This window comes from Gymnoscopelus braueri, assembly GCF_963280865.1.
Source record: "Gymnoscopelus braueri genome assembly, chromosome: 6".
Lineage (NCBI taxonomy): Eukaryota > Metazoa > Chordata > Actinopteri > Myctophiformes > Myctophidae > Gymnoscopelus > Gymnoscopelus braueri.
Genome location: NC_137607.1, coordinates 36,347,367 through 36,363,849, shown reverse-complemented (window position 1 = coordinate 36,363,849; position 16,483 = coordinate 36,347,367). Strand labels below are relative to the sequence as shown.

At 44.0% G+C, this 16,483-nt stretch overlaps 3 protein-coding genes across 17 annotated transcripts in view; 2 read left to right on the top strand and 1 right to left on the bottom strand.

The window, feature by feature from the left end:
• Positions 1–1,461: 1,461 nt before the first annotated feature.
• Positions 1,462–3,676, top strand: slc10a4 (solute carrier family 10 member 4; the record flags this gene model as incomplete). Its single annotated transcript, XM_080430867.1, has 3 exons — positions 1,462–1,817; positions 2,188–2,398; positions 3,146–3,676. The coding sequence occupies exons 1-3, from the start codon at positions 1,471–1,473 to the stop codon at positions 3,674–3,676; spliced, it is 1,089 nt and encodes a 362-aa protein (XP_080286993.1). The 5' UTR covers positions 1,462–1,470.
• Positions 3,677–6,290: 2,614 nt separating this feature from the next.
• On the top strand, positions 6,291–8,156 carry zar1 (zygote arrest 1; the record flags this gene model as incomplete). Its single annotated transcript, XM_080430552.1, has 5 exons — positions 6,291–6,724; positions 7,257–7,506; positions 7,674–7,766; positions 7,851–7,925; positions 8,013–8,156. 5 exons carry the CDS (start codon positions 6,291–6,293, stop codon positions 8,154–8,156), a joined length of 996 nt encoding a protein of 331 aa, XP_080286678.1.
• Positions 8,157–9,923: 1,767 nt separating this feature from the next.
• Positions 9,924–16,483, bottom strand: part of fryl (furry homolog, like) — a 109,858-nt gene continuing 103,298 nt past the window's right edge. For all 15 annotated transcript variants that reach the window (XM_080431823.1, XM_080431822.1, XM_080431818.1 and 12 more), the window contains 3 exons: positions 14,448–14,558; positions 12,770–12,963; positions 9,924–12,237 (listed from right to left, as the gene is read on the bottom strand). In XM_080431823.1, the coding sequence (XP_080287949.1) occupies positions 11,985–12,237; positions 12,770–12,963; positions 14,448–14,558 (558 nt within the window). In that variant the 3' untranslated portion in view covers positions 9,924–11,984. The remainder of the gene's footprint in view (positions 12,238–12,769; positions 12,964–14,447; positions 14,559–16,483) is intronic.

Below are 16,483 nucleotides of genomic sequence, written 5' to 3'. Positions count from 1 at the left end.
TAAGTAGGCCTACACGTACTCAAGTACTGTACTTAAGTACAGTTAAGTAAGGTACTTTTACTTTACTGGACTATTTCCAATTTTCTATACTTTTACTTCTACTCCACTACATCTCAGAGGCAATATTGTACTTTTTACTCTACTACAATTATTTGAAACTTTAGTTACTAGTTACTTTGTAGATTTTGATTACCAGACTTTTACTTGTAACAGAGTGTTTCTACATTGCAGTATTGATACTTTTACTTAAGTAAGAAATGTGAGTACTTATTCCACCACTGATTGTATCAGATTAACCTGCAAATAACATATTTTATGTTTAAATGTGAACGCTAGGGGGCGGCAAATCCCATCCCTTGGCTGGGACCCCAAATGAAGCACCTGGAGATGATGATTCACTTATTTCAATAGCACTTTCCTCACCACGTCCTCCACACCTCATGATGAAGAAGACTTTCAGGCACTAACTGATTGACAACAGACAGAAATAGCATCGGGCACAAAAAGAAACCACCAGATTCTCGCAGTCGATGCACGAATATAAAGAACAGCTCCGTTTTACTGTATGGAGGTCCTCACTCCTCCTCGACGCACGGAGCGCACAGCTGTTTGTGAACCACAGTTCCATCATCCAGCAGCAGGTACCAGAAACACCACAAACATGTATATCAGTATCACTTGACAGCAATTAGTCGATCTCTAGGCTATCATTGAAAAGTCCCATTTCATGTATAGTCGGCTGCCTAATCTCTAATGGCAAATGTTTCCAATTGGTGGATAGTCTAATAGGCTAATTGGCTACACAATTAAATATCTACTCATTGTTAATTTACCCATTTGTAACTCTGAGAGTGCGCAAATGTTGCAATTGCGCACTCTCGGGGTTAAAATAACGTGTATGGCAAATATTATTAGGCTACAACAAAAAAATTCTCCCCCTAAATTAATAATGTAATGGATCGGAGTATAGCCTACAATACTGGGCAGGACTCCCCCTCCAGCAGTGTGTGTGTGTGTGTGTGTGTGTGTGTGTGTGTGTGTGTGTGTGTGTGTGTGTGTGTGTGTGTGTGTGTGTGTGTGTGTGTGTGTGTGTCACAGCAGGGAGCCAATCCGTGGCACCAGACTGTCTAAGTGGAACCATCAACCATCTCTCTGACCGCTGCCCTGACCAGCAGTCGTGACACAGAGCGCAGGGACCGGTCCGTGCGTCACCATCCATCCAGGGGAACCTCTCTCTCTCTCATTTGATGCACGGACACCTCCGGACAGAGAAGCCGCCCGCGGGGAGACTCTACCCTCCGTTGCGCCATGGAGAACTCCGGTATGGACGGCTTAATGGCATTTTACATTAACGACACTTTCCAGGGACATGTTTTGGATAATAACTCTGTGATGGAGACACTCCGGGTAGCAGCCGGTGGTGCTGACCCTTTATTCATGGACTCCAACGCGGTCAGGACTGCTGCGCTCATGGCCGCTCCGCCGTCGGACGCCTCTCACCTGATGCCCGCCTTCTGGGACTCCCCGCTGAGCCACGGCATCAACGTGTTCGTGGGCCTGGTGCTGTGCTTCACCATGCTGGGCCTGGGCTGCACGGTGGAGCTCAGCCAGCTGGGCGAGCAGATCAGGAGACCCATCGGGGTGCTGCTGGCGCTGGTGTGTCAGTTCGTCGTCATGCCCTTAGTGGCCTTCCTGCTGGCCCTGGCCTTCTCTCTGGACGACGTGGCGGCCATGGCCGTCCTGCTGTGTGGATGTTGTCCAGGAGGGAACCTGTCAAACATCATGTCCCTGCTGGTGCACGGAGAGATGAATCTGAGGTAAGCAACGCGCACCTCCAACTTTGGAAATGTTGTTTTACTATAGGCCTATAAATGGGCTACACGAAACAAAAGTACTCAAACAATATGTCCTAGTCACATAATATGTCCTCCTAGTATTATGGTGTTTTATTATAACTATTTATTAGTAGCCTAATTGCGCACAAGTGTCGTATCGTTTTTACGCAAAAGTTACATTACGCACGGCTCCAAAGTTGACCACTATTGCATTTTCTGTACAACCAACTGATTAAACGTGATTAAAAGTGAATCACATCAAGAAAATATCAAACGCTGAGTTTTATTGATGGTTATCGTATATTATGATCATATTCGAAACTCATCTGTCCCCTAATTGTCTCCCCATCAGCATCATCATGACCATATCGTCCACGCTGCTGGCTCTGGTGCTCATGCCGCTGTGTCTGTGGATCTACAGCCGGGCGTGGATCAACACGCCCGTGGTCAACCTGATGCCCTTTGGGGCCATCATCCTGACCCTGTGCAGCACTCTCATCCCCATAGGCCTGGGGGTCGCGCTGAGGTACCGCTACACACGGATAGCTGACATCGTTTTAAAGGTGGGTTTGATTGATTGATTGATTGATTGATTGATTGAATGATTGATTGACAAAACAAGAATATGATACATAAATAATATGCAGTACCAGGTGCCATCTCTGTACAATCATTAGAGAATGTTACTTTTCTGTTGCAACAGCATTTCTCTAATCATAGTTTTTTTTTAAATATATATAATAATGACACAACAGGGGGATAATAAATACATGTGCTGATTGTCAAAAATAAATCCCAGGGGCATAGATATTTCCATGTCCTTTGAGCAACCTCAGAAAGCTCCTGTGTGTCCAAGGAAGAAAAAAAGATTCAGAACTTGGATGCTTTAGAATTATGATCACACTTTGTGCGCAACAGCGCATTGCGTAATTCCCCATGAGACTGACAGCAGGGCACAGTGACATCAGAGGCACTTTGTCAAGTAAGCCTCCTCCCTCTGAACTGAACATGATAATAGAGGCTCTCAGGAGGAGGGGGGAGGAGGGGGGTGGGCGCCTGCTTCACATCTCTGAGACAGGCGCGCTGATGATGCATTCCAGGCTCTCACTGCTTGCGTGTTTGTATAACCGAATAAAACAATGATTATTACCACCGCCTTATTTTATTCTTGGTCATACAACAGTGTCGCACAAGAATAGGGACATTTCAACCCGACCCAAATCGATTATTTAAAATACATATTTTTTATAATCGATTAGGTTGATTAGTTTGATTAGTTTGATTAACCGCTGCCCCCCTCCTACATGCAGGTGTCCCTGTGGTCTCTCCTGGTCACCCTGGTGCTGCTGTTCATCCTGACCGGCGCTCTGCTGGGTCCGGACCTCCTGTCCACCATCCCTCCCTCCGTCTACGTGGTGGCCATACTGATGCCCGCGTGCGGCTACGCCGCCGGCTATGGCCTGGCCGTGGCCTTTGACCTGCCTCCCAGCAGCTGCAGGGCCGTCTCGATGGAGACGGGCTGTCAGAACGTGCAGCTGTGCACGGCCATTCTGAAGCTGGCCTTTCCCCCTCAGCTGATGGGGGGGATGTACATCTTCCCGCTGCTCTACGCTCTGTTCCAGGCGGCCGAGGCCGGCATCTTCATCCTGGGTTATAGGATGTACAGGAAAGAGGTCCTGCACAAGCCTGACCTCGCGGGGCCGGGCGAGGCCGGGGACATTGGGTATCAGAGGTTCGAAGACGACGACGGTGACTTTGAGTCGTCCTATGGAGCGGTGACAGTGAGCGACGCAAACTCCATCACGTTGGATCCCTGTCCTCCGGGGTCCACTCCTGTTTAGTGTCCCTGGCTGGCTGCGTGACTCTACGTTGTTATCATATCACGTGATGATGAATCATCCTTCTGTTCATTGTCATGAACCAGAGAGAGAGAGCCCAGGAGAAGAATTAAGAGCTGTGCTTCATACGTCATAATATGGAAGGCTACAGGGGACTAAGCAACTTGAAAATGTATAATGCCACAATAGCATTATCATTTTTACACACATGATTGAGTAAACATTAACAAGTAAAATGCAACAATTCAACTTTCACTTTCACATACTTCAATGATGACCATATTAAAATTAAAATAGAAAAGCTGTTCATTTTGAAATAGCCTATACTGTCCACTGTACAGTGGGCTACAGTCAAATGTTAATTCAAATTGAAGATTTAAAATGCAATCTAAATAATGTAACCTGATATTCTATTTATGCAAGCAATATTTAAGTCACTGTTAAAATTAATACATTTTCTAGACAAGATGAAAATGAAAACAGCCTTTGACTTTTCATGTTCAAAGACTTCAGGTTACATTGTTAATCTTAAATTGAAAATCTTGTTTTAACATTAAAATATGGTCTACAGTGCTACAGATTAAGTCTGAAAATGAAATGTCATTTCATTTTCATTTTAAATTGAATTGTTGCATTTTCATTTGTACTAAAATAACATAATATATGTGGGAAATGATAATGATCTTATGGAAATACATCCATTTTCATTTCAAGTGTTATTTAGTGCCCCATTGCTCCCATAGGCTACATAAGCTTTCAATGTTTCTAAAGAAACGCTGCCAATTCAGACAGGTTCAAATATAATAATGAACTCAGAACAAACTGTGTAAGCACTCGATCACTTTCCATCATGTCTTCTATGGGAAAGTGGCATTTGTCAACAAAAAAAAAACATTTTACATTCATGGGGCACTTGTCAACATGCTGTGCACAGCACAAGGACACACCCACCAAAGTTTACCCCATAGTCCTGTTCCTATAAATCAGTGGTTCTCAACCCTTTCAGGCAGTGATCCCCCAAAATAATCATATTTGAACTGGGGACCTGACACCCTGACAAGCACTTGGCATTTTAGGAGTTGAAGAAGCATAACATTTTGTTTGACTCAGTTCCACAGATAAATATTGTGTAACTAGCAGATCTACAAGCTCACAACGCCTCGCTTTGCTAGGTGTTGTGAGCTTGTACATCGGCTATTTTCACAATTTTTGCCTCTTTCTATATTGGCCATTGCTTGACAGGTTTTTATTGTATAGTTTGTTGATTACTTTTGATGCAGTAATGGTCTTTTTTTTTTAATGAAAAATCCTTAAATTGTCACTTAACTGCCATCTGGGGACCCCCTGGGTGTCCCGACCCACAGGTTGAGAACCACTGCTATATAAATCACCCTGTGTGTGTGTGTGTGTGTGTGTGTGTGTGTGTGTGTGTGTGTGTGTGTGTGTGTGTGTGTGTGTGTGTGTGTGTGTGTGTGTGTGCGCGCGCGCGCGCGTGTATGTATGTATGTATGTACGCGTGCATGAATGTATGTACGACTCCCTGGAGTGACTGGGTAACAAAAGGTGTCTGCTGCTGAGTTGCAATTGGAATCACGCTGTGCCAATCCATCAACCACTCTCAATGAATAGGACTCTACTAATGACCAGGACTAACAGTCTGAAGACAATGTACAATTGTGTATAATATAACCATGTGTATATCGATAAAATATATCGACCAAATAAAAGTTCTAAATATATGGCAACCGTTTTGTCGTGGCTCTCTTGCAACATGCTGGTACTTTGCGCCTTTTACGCACTGACAGAGAGAAGGAACACACACACGTTACAACACAGTAAAAATATTCATGTAAATTTAACTCCGAGCCGAGGGCGTACAAGTATACCAAGGCCCTCATTGGAAACAAGTCCGCAAGGACTTTTATGAACGGACCTGTTAGACAAAGTATTTTAAATGTAACTGCGCTGTTTTACATTTTTTGCCTAATAAAATATTCAATCAATCAAAAAACAAGTGGTCAACCTGGTTTTTGCTTTTTCTCCATTTACGGCCCGGCCCGTACATCTACATAAACGTTAAGATGCTTACCCTATGGCCGCGGATGTTACAATTATGTACGGCCCCTCAGAAGTACCCGTATCTTCCGTATAGTTCAATAAAAAGCATTTTAATCCGATCGGTGGCCATTTTTCTCCGTATTATCACCATATGCTTTCAACTACGCGACCCTGTCGGTTGGGAGGTGTATTGCACTCTGATACATTATAACTCTGATGAGAAAATGGCCACCGATCGGATTAAAATGCTTTTTATTGAACAATACGGAAGCTACGGGTACTTCTGGTGGGCCCGTACATAATTGTAACATCCGTGGCCACGGGGTAAGCACTTTATATTTGAAATCCGAACGTTTATGTAGATGTACGGGACTACGGGCCGTAAATAGAGAAAGTGCAAACACCAGGTTGATGTTCATTCGACCGTCGTGTGATCCATGGCTAACTATGAAGGCAATCCCACGGCCGGCCGCACCTGAGCACAATCAGGTCTGATCATGGCGACCAGGTGGGTGTATTTAACCTGTTCCTCCACGGTGGCCGCGCTACCTGAACTAAAATGGCTTCGTACGGAGACGAGTCAATGGATAGCTACCTCTACTCATCGTACAACCCTTACAGGTCCTACCACCCCAAACACAAGGCCGCGGCCTGGAAGTACAAGAACTACGTGTCCCACTACGCGGACGCCGAGGCCTTCAACAACCAGCAGCGCGCCCAGCTCAAGTCCATCTTGTCCCAGATCAACCCCAAGCTGACCCCGAGGCTCAGGAAGGCCAACACCAAGGACGTGTCGGTGCAGGTCAACCCCAAGACCGAGGCCTCGGTCCAGTGCTCCATCGGGCCGCGGACCCTCTCGGCCCTGAAGCGAGACACGCAGCGCAAGAGGAGAAGCGAGGGTAGCCCCCAGACGCCCCCCAACAACAACAACACCGCGGTGGGCGGCGTGCACTACCCCCGCACCCTGGCTGTTTATTCCCCCATCGCCTACAGGTAGCGTGGTGACTGTCTATCACGATCATGACATGTTACTTGAGAGATTCATTGTCATACAAATACTTGCAATGAATAATTTACTTATTTTGGGCATGTACAAATTACACTTGTTTGCCTTTTAGACAAGTGGTTCTCAACCTGTGGGTCGGGACCCCCAGGTCCCCACATGATTCTTTTTTTTGGGGGGGGGGCGTTAACTGGCATCCCCACATGACAGTGAAGTGACAATTTTATAAGGCCTTTTTAATATCTATAAAAATGAATAAAAGCAATCAGAACTCTACTAAAAGAACTGCATGCATTGTTTAAAACAAAAATTGCACAGGACAGATTTGACTATTAACTGTTTTTTTTAACTGGCATTGAATAATTGTATGCTTTCAAAATGTAGTGTTCCTTTAGCGGAAATAGCCGATCTACAAGCTCACAATGCGGAGACATGTGAGCTTTTATATCTGCCATTTCTGGAAAATTTAACATGGAAACTATTATGGAAAATAATTATGTAATAATTGTGACCTACTTATAGAAGCGTCACCTCCTTCGTGACAGAGGACCTCCAGCAGACGGGAGAAGCGGACAGTGAGGCGCAGACTGGAGATCCGCCCGACGACCCACCTCATCCTCCTGACGCTTTTGTGAAAAGCGAGAACCAAGGGGTCAACATTAACAAGGAGGCGAAAACTTCCAAATCTGCTGGGCAACGCAAAAAGTCCAAGGTTGAAGACGTCAAACTCGTAGAGGCGGAGGTGACCACCAAGGGCCGCGTAAGATTTCAGGTGAGTTTCACTCCATGAGTGTGCAAATGGATGATGTGTCTATACGGTTACATTTGTACACTCTTGGAGTTGCAGACGGATAAATTACCTTGGCTTTTAATGGGACGTTGTGTAATTGACTCGAGCGCTAGAAGAGATTGTGACTTGTTTTACTTGTCACCCCCTAGTTTCTAGAACAGAAATACGGATATTATCACTGCAAAGACTGCAACCTGCGATGGGAGAGCGCCTATGTGTGGTGCGTCCACGGCACCAATAAGGTAAGAATACGATGAACGCCATGGCCTAGAACAATCAAGTTTCTGTTGCATGAGTCTAATCAATGTATCTCATTCTCTTTCCAGGTGTATTTCAAGCAGTTCTGTAGAAAATGCCAAAAGGATTTCAATCCTTACCGTGTTGAAGATATCACATGTCATGTAAGTAATGTTTTGTACAATACAAAATGACGAGTAACATTTAAAAAGGTCCCTCCCGTTCTTAACCTTGTCCCTCCTTCTCTCCAGACCTGCAACAAGGCGCGTTGTTCCTGTGAGACGACGCCGCGCCATGTCGACCCCAAACGGCCCCACAGACAGGATCTGTGCGGCAGGTGCAAGGGCAAACGGCTCTCCTGTGACAGTACCTTCAGCTTCAAGTACATTATTTGAATCTGATGACTCCATAGGACTTTGCCCATTCACACCTGCGTTAGTGCCACTGTCCTTCGCTTTTGGGAGACTCTACAATGCCCACGAGGGCCCCTGGGATGAAGGCCGGGGACTCATTACTTTAATTTTGCGTTTTGAAATTAAAAGTATACACCACTTGTAAATGTGCAATAAAAGGACAACCTAGCACTCTACTTTGGATTTTTTGTGTGCTTGATGCATAGAGATTTATGTAACAGTGAGGCTGCATTAACTTAATGGGACATTTTGCATCAAATCCCTATTTTTTTATTATCTAGGTCTAGCATCCATAAACATGATCCTGGTGTGTTATCTGTATTTTGAGATTTTTATCCATATCCTCAGCTATCTCTTTATCTCACCTTATTTCCTGACTACAATGTAGACCACACCCCCACGCAGCCTCCCAAGCATTATGGTCATTGTAGTAATGCAGCAGTCCAGTCAACACAGACTATATTTTTCTGGCCATAGGGTGCAAATTTCAAATGTTGCTACTGTTATCTACTACAAATATTAACATTGAGTGACTGTTCTTCCAGGGGTGAAATGCTCCTAACATTGGCAGATGCTCTTATCTAGAGCAACTTGCGAGGTCAAATGGGTCAACAGGATAAGGGGTTTGAAGAAATCAAACCTATTGCTATTGCTCTAGCTCCACCATCCAAGTCTAGCTTCAGAGAGAATCCAAAATGAATATTTAAAATGTGATGTTTGCTGGTAGGGCAGTGGTGCACCACTGAACAGGCAACTAAGGCATAATGCAGAAGTTGACGTTTTAATACTTGCATATAGTTTATATCGTTTCCCAATCCCAGGCTGACCACACAATTCATAACAATGTATCCGCAACAGAATCCTTGCTGCAGTGTCTAAAGACTAAAAACCTTGTGCTGGGTTGCTACACTAGCAACCCCTAGAGGCTGCTGCTCCTCACCCAATCTTCCCAAAATTCTTGCGACTCGTGAGAAACATTTATAAATCACTAGGGGAAAGCCCATGGGGTCACTAACGTGGTCAGGTTCCATCCTCTTGGGCAGTGGTTCTCAAAGGTTAGGTATGCACTAGGCTACCGACCCCCATAACTGACCCATACAGAACCAAATTGGCTCTTAGGAACATGAATGTGCTCAGCATGTCATAGCCATAAAGGTAGACGCCTCCTCCGGCTTTGAGGAGACAGTGGTGGCAAGCTTCCTGACAACTGGCCAATCAGTCTTTTCCGGGACTTAAGACGTGCTGTGATTGGCCAGTAGTCAGGAAGCTTGCCTTCTCCAATGGTGGCCACGATACAGGCCAGGCCAATGAGGTATCTAGATCTACATATGTGGCCATAGGGTCACCAAATTCATAGGTTTAATCATTGAGATATTGCACAGCACATTCCACCAAAGCAATCCTCCCAGTAGTTTGAGATGTAAAGTGTTGGACAGACCGACGCCAGCGGGACTAAAACCACTTAAGGATTGAACCCAGTGTTTAGAAACCCTGGTACAGAGTTGAAAACCAGTGAAAGGGATAGTTACTTTATATTTCTATCAATTCGTCACCCCATATTGTTTTGTTTTTGTTGCATTCCTAAGCCAATAATGTGATGACCAGCGGACTGGTAGGCAGCGGTTCCAGTAGGCGACAAAAATTAACCATGAATTCAAGTCTCCATGGGGTGACTAATCAATAGAAAAACATGTATTTTTTGGGTGAACTATCCCATTAACTATTAATATTAACATTGAAGACACAGCCTTACTGTAGGATCAGCTCTTTATTTATCCAGAGAGAAGGCTGGTATGTGAGTGAACGAGAAAAAAAAAAAGAAACAAAAAGAAAAAATGTATAATGCTCCTCTACATTAAAACAATATGTTCCAGGTAAATAATATATCCATTAAATAATTAAGAACAGCATTCAATTGTACCAGACAAGCAGAAGAAAAAGCTCTCTGTGAGGAATGACTACAGTGATTAATACAATGTGCCATGACAAGATTCCACGACGCGTTCAGGTTATCGGTTCGTAATCCTGCTGTTTTTGGCCGGCGAAGAAGCGGTGCTTTTCACAAAGCATGGCGGAAAGTCTCAATGGCAGCCATTTCAAACCCCCGGTAGTTGTGTGTGTCAGGCAATGAGTACAGCTGTATGATGGGAGCAGCCAACATGGACAAACACAAACCTTCGTCTCCCATCGGAAGGCGGCGAGGGCCTTCAATTGGAGAGCAGGGCCAACAGAAAAACAAAATAAAATCACAGTGAGAGAAGGAATGCATATGACCGGGCTTGGTTAGCCCGATTTAGATGCTTTGTCGCGCTGTGGTGTCGCAAGCCAAAAATAAGCGATCTGTAAGCTCACAGCGTGTCGCACTGCGATGTGTTGTGAGCTTCTAGATCGCTTATTTTTGGCACACGAAAACCGTTGCACAACAAAGTATAAAATCAAGCCAGGCTGCAGCGAACCAACAGGAGAGAAGAGACTTCAATCGCAGCCCCCTCCCATCAGCATGTGACTGTTGGTGAAGTGTCCGATCCCACAAGACCCCAGACTCCATTGCAAACAGCAGCCATCCAAAACCAAGCCAGTCTTTTTGGGAAATGTTGAAGTTTTGTGTGCGATTTGAGGATTACGATGGTGGTTAGTGACTCAAATCTGGTCTCGCGTCGTCTCTTCTCACATTAGCTTTTAAACCATCCTGTTTCGGATTAACAGTGCATTACACAAAAAAGTACAAGGGAAGAAAATACTGGTTTTACACTATACATTTTTTTTCTCTCTAAAATATATACAGAGTAAAATAAGTTATTGATGTATTCCATAATGGGTTTGTAGCCAGTCTGCACTCATGGGCAACTCTATGCATTGTGTGTGTGAGCGTATACCGGAGTGTCCGATATATAATTGCCACACGGTCATAAAGTCTCTAAAGGCAGCTACTTATTTGGTTAACAGAGTGAGTTTCATGAGATCTGTCGAAGGCAACGCTCCTCTCAAAGCAGGTCGATAAACAGATATATATATTTCTCTTTTTACATTCCCCGGTGGAGGAAAACAGCTCCCCTGGGGTTACAATTCCGTGTTAAATACCCCCAACATTTACAACCTAGGATGTTAGCTCTAATAAAAAATACATTTCTCAAAAAAATATTCTTGCAGTGCTTATTCTCTTTCAAGCATGCTTTTGAAAACTCTTTTTTTTTTTTCCTATTAGTTTTTTTTTTTTTTTTACTGTGTACGTGTGTTTGCTTATGAATATGTTCTCTCTCTCTCGCTCTCTCTCACACTCTCTTTTTCTCTCTCTCGCTCTCTCACACACACACACACACACACGCGTCTGGACGTTCCTTTCCGGAGCGACTCGCATGCTTCAACCCCGTTCTTTCTCAACCTGGGGCTAGCCAGGAACCGGAGGCCCAGATAGGCCGTTTTTCTCTAAATGCGACCAAAGAAAAAAAACAAAAACCAAAAGAAAACATTCGTTTTTGCATCATCATCATCATCCCACAATCCTGGGCCAGCCTCATTTACCAATCATACATGACTTATTGCAGCTGAATTTTACGAGTTGGCTTAGTCTGGGAAAACAAAAAATCTAATATTAGCTTTGAGTATTCATAGATGTAATAATAATATATATATATATATTAATCACAGTCACAGTTATGCCCACACATCCTTTAGCCCTTATAGGTGGAGTCTCTCTCGTCCTCCTGTGAAGCCCCCTCCCCGCCTCCCCAGCCCCGGTGGGGTCTGGGTGGGAAAAGGGAGGGGGGTCTGTGATCGTCCTGTCCGGTGCCGTGTCGTCCAGGCTTGCCTTTACAGTCCAGTGCTGAACGTTGTGGTGGTATTGGTATTGGCGTTCTGGGTGACCTGGGCCTGACCCAGAGCCTGGCGAATCTGCAGGTTGAGCTCCATGAGGCGGGCGCTGGCCTGGGACAGGTCCCTGCTGGGACCCACCACCGCCAGGCAGCCCGTCTGGCCCAGCGTCTGGTGACGGAAGTAGATGTGCAGCAGCGTCTGGACGGCGTCGTCTGTCTCGTTGCCGAAGATGTCGTTAGGCCACAAAGACCTGGTGGAGGAGGGGAGGATGGTGCTTAGTGCAGACCTTTAAACTGTTCTATAAAACATCAAATGTTTTTGATTTCAAGGACCCCCAGTTTGGTACGCATTAGGCCACAGGCCCCCATAACTCTGATCATTTGTACGCTTAAAGTTACAGACCTGTAAGTGTCCATTTGGTTCCTAACTATCAACAATTTAGCTGGGGACCCCCTGGAGAACGACTGGCCCCAGCAGCTACCGCATGATCTGATAAGTGTTTTACACTATATTACACTTTGTGCTGGTAGCCATGAAGCTACATAATGAAGCCACCAGGCGTTCCACACTGTCCTTGGCTTAATGACTCACACTCATTTGTTTATTTAGACGGATCCCCATTAGCTGAGGCCTAAACGACAGCTAGTCCTTCCTACACTTGTTTGACACTAGAAATATATAAAGTTTACAAAAGCATGCACGTCCAGAACGATTAACGCCAGGTCCTGGACAGAAGAAGATGTGAAGAAAACATAAAGATAAGAGTCCGCCACTTGACCTACCTGAAGACCTTGACCTGTGTGAGAGCGGAACTGAAGTCTCTAGCCCTCAGGGCTTCAATTAGTGACTGGATGGCCGTTTCAGTGGAGGTCTGAGCAGAATCCGATATACACACATCCTCCTGTTCATCACTGCCTATCTCTGCTTCCTTCAAGCAACCCTCCAGGATAGCCAGCTCTTCAGACATATTGGTTACCTGAGACACACACAAATAAAAAAGAAAATGATGCATCCACAGAGCTTTTAAAAACATGCGGAATAAAAATAGGCCTTTTATATGTGACTCTGGGAAATATGGAACCTTTTTACCATAGAGGAGGAAAAAGTACGATGCGTCGCATCGCAAGCTTGTAGATGGGCAATTTTCAATGGCCGAAATGTACAGTATATAGGGTTGAAGTGGTTAATGTATGTTTTGTAATAATAATCAAAATCTACAAAGTAACTAGTAGCTAAAGTTTTCAAATAATTGTAATGATGTTAAAGTACAATAGTTGCCTCTGAGATGTAGAGAGTAGAGAGTAAAAGTACTGAAATACTAGAAATACTCCAGTAAGGTAAAAAAATACCTCAAAATTTTAGTTAAGTACAGTACTTGAGTAAATGCACTTAGTTACTTTACACCACTGGTTGTGATGTGGTGTTGTCTGTAGGTACTTTAAGCCTGATTTATAATCCGTGAAAATAGCAGATCTACAAGCTCACAACCCATCGTACGGCCGACTACAACTTAAGCATTACTGCACGGATGAGCCCACAAGCATGCGTGTTCTAAGTCCGCCTATAGGGAGGTCACTAAAGAAAACCGGTTAGTATCGACCAGTGATTAACTGGAATAAGTGATCCCATCGCTCCGTGTGAGAAATGATTCAATCTAATGCAGTGCTTTAATCTGATTAAAGATCCCCCAAAGAGCTATAAAAACTGCAGTGCTAGACTGTGGCAGCATAGATCAGACAATGGCCGACCCAAGCCCACAGTCAGTGAGATTAGCGATGGTTAGATAGGGGGTCTGTCTGAGTGCTTGGTGGCCCGAAATAACAACAAGAGTGAAAGACTATCTATAGCATCAACTTCATATAGTAAGTAAGAGTCTGTAGGAAAACAAAATTCACAATGTGTGCGAGTAAATTGCTTTGCATTCTTTTTTGAGTTTTGCATAAAAAGGCAGCCAGGATTCTAAACTTGTCAAACTTGTATTCACCCGACCTATCCAAAGGATACCTTATTTATAGTGCACAATATTGTTCCCAGCAACTAAAACAGAATTAACTTCAACATGCAAAGCTGGATCTCTTGAAGGGTTTAACACAAGTCTTAACTTAGCCAACTTAACTGTCTCAAATCATAACTTTATGCAGCAGTCTAATTTTAGACTGGTAGAGAAGTCTGTTTTAGATGAACCACATAGACCCTATATACTTCGTTGTTCGGGGTCAAAGCTCACATCGCGTCACGTTACTCGCCTATTTCCGCACAATGTTCGACTATTATAACATGTCCAGCATAGGGACGCTAGGGGTTCATGTGGTTAAGTCTCAAGACCAACTCTGAAAGACACATCTCCTTGTTCTGGTCTCGGGTATGAATAGTGCCGTGTGGCCTTCTGTTTAGATTGTGTGTGAAACACAGACAACATAAGCTGTGTTTATGGCCATTTCTGTGTGGTTTCAGGCTCACCTCTGCCTCCCTCTTGATGGTGTCCACTCTGCTGACGAGTTTACAGTAGGCCTGGAACAGCAGCAGCAGCTGAAAGTGCAACTTATAGAGCCTGCGACACAGTTCCAGCTCCTTCACAATGAGAGAGATAAAGAGAGAACAGAGTCACAACCTGCATCAATCACAAGGGGTACAGTAATGTATCCTGGGTTAGAGACGAGAGTGGAGATGAAAGGGTTAACCACACGAACCCTCGCATCCCTATTCTGGGCATGTCATAAATAGGCGAACATTTCGCAAAAAAGAAAATAGCCGATCTACAATCTCACAACACGTTGCAACGAGACACTTATAGATCGGCTATTTTCGGAGAGGAGATTTGGTGTAGAGGGAAAAAAGGATGAGAATAAGTATAGAGCCCTGGGATTACACCGGTCAATTAATCATATACAGGGTTTAACCACTTAAACCCCAGCATCCGTATTGTGGTGAAATCTTTCACAGAAAATAGCCGGATCTGCGACGCGTTGTAAGCTTGTCAATCGGCTATTTTCAGCAAAAGCTTTCTCCACAAATAAAAGAAAACAGAAAGGACACCAGTATAGAGCCCTGAGGGACTCCGGTCAACCATGTGTGGAGTTGAAGTGGTTAAGTGGTTAATGTGAAACCCAGGCACCAACTCAGGATTTAATGGAGTGAGAGGTGAGGGTCTGTCTCTAAATCATCATAGACCATCCTTCACACTCCCGCTGGGCCCCTGGGAGCCCAATAACTGGATAAATAAACAATCAAACAGATGGTTGAATGATTGGGTCATGGATGGGAGTTAAAGGGCACCTCTGAGGATAAAAAAAAAAGCTGAATCAGATTGTTGTGGGACATTAATATCATAATGGGACATTAATATCTGATGATGGTAACACTCTCCAATGCTTTCTGTGTGTCCAGATGATCACTAGTCTGCAGGCGCTGGTGAAACGCCAGCCAACGTTAAATGTGTAGTTTTGCCAGTGCCTACAGATCGAGCTCTCTAAACGCAGACAGCATTTAGGAAGTGCTGTGAGAGGTTTTCACGTCTTAGAACGCTATAGAATAGAATAGGATTCACCTTAAAAATGGGTATTGTCCATTTAAGCGTTTTTCTTTTTGGGGGGGGGGGGGGTTGATTTACCCAGAGTGAGACAAACTCATGGATTAATGTTTCATGTCGGTGTGCAGTTTGTTGAACAGTGAGTTTAAGCTACAGTAGTTTAGCTCAACTGCCCAATGTCTATGGGATCAACTGACAGCTTCTTTCACAGGCAGAGAAACAGACCTACACCAAAGAAAAGGGTTTCAACTGCACTTGTTAATCTGCTCGCTGTCAACATTTCTTTAACAAACTCTTTCACAAGTGCATCTAAAATCCTAACAATGACATTGTAACATTTTCTGAAATGTGGACATTTGTATTCATCTGCTGTGGCTGTTTGATATAATCTCATTTCTTTGCAAATACGGAATTAAGGGACTTAATAAATGCATAAATTATAATGTGTTTTGTTAGAGCAGCCATTCATCTTTGAATAAGTTTAAAGGTGCATTACTTTATTATTGAGAGGAGCTGCTAAATGATCCCATAGACATTCCAGAATTGAGCTAGGCAAAGCTAAGATCACCTTTCAATAAACCTTCAAACTGCAAGCAGAGACATGAAAATCCACAAGATTGTCCGACTAAGTAGGAAAAGTTTCTCAATTCAACCTATTCCCCAAAAAAAGGGAGAAATAAAAAACAAAAGCAATATGAATGTATTGAAGTATGGGAATGGAGCCCTACACATGCAAAATGAAAAGTGTTTTGAACATGGTGACAATATGGTTCTCTCCATCCATTCTCTCCCATTGATTTGATAACCCAGGACAACCTCTTACAAGGGGCATAAAACCCTTGGACGATGTGTAGACTGTTTTCCTGTGCAGGTTAATGACTACATAATGGCTAAAAACACGGAGGGCTGACGTTACTAGTACAATGATGTAAGCAAACATTTATAAATGGCTGTGTTCAATTTATAC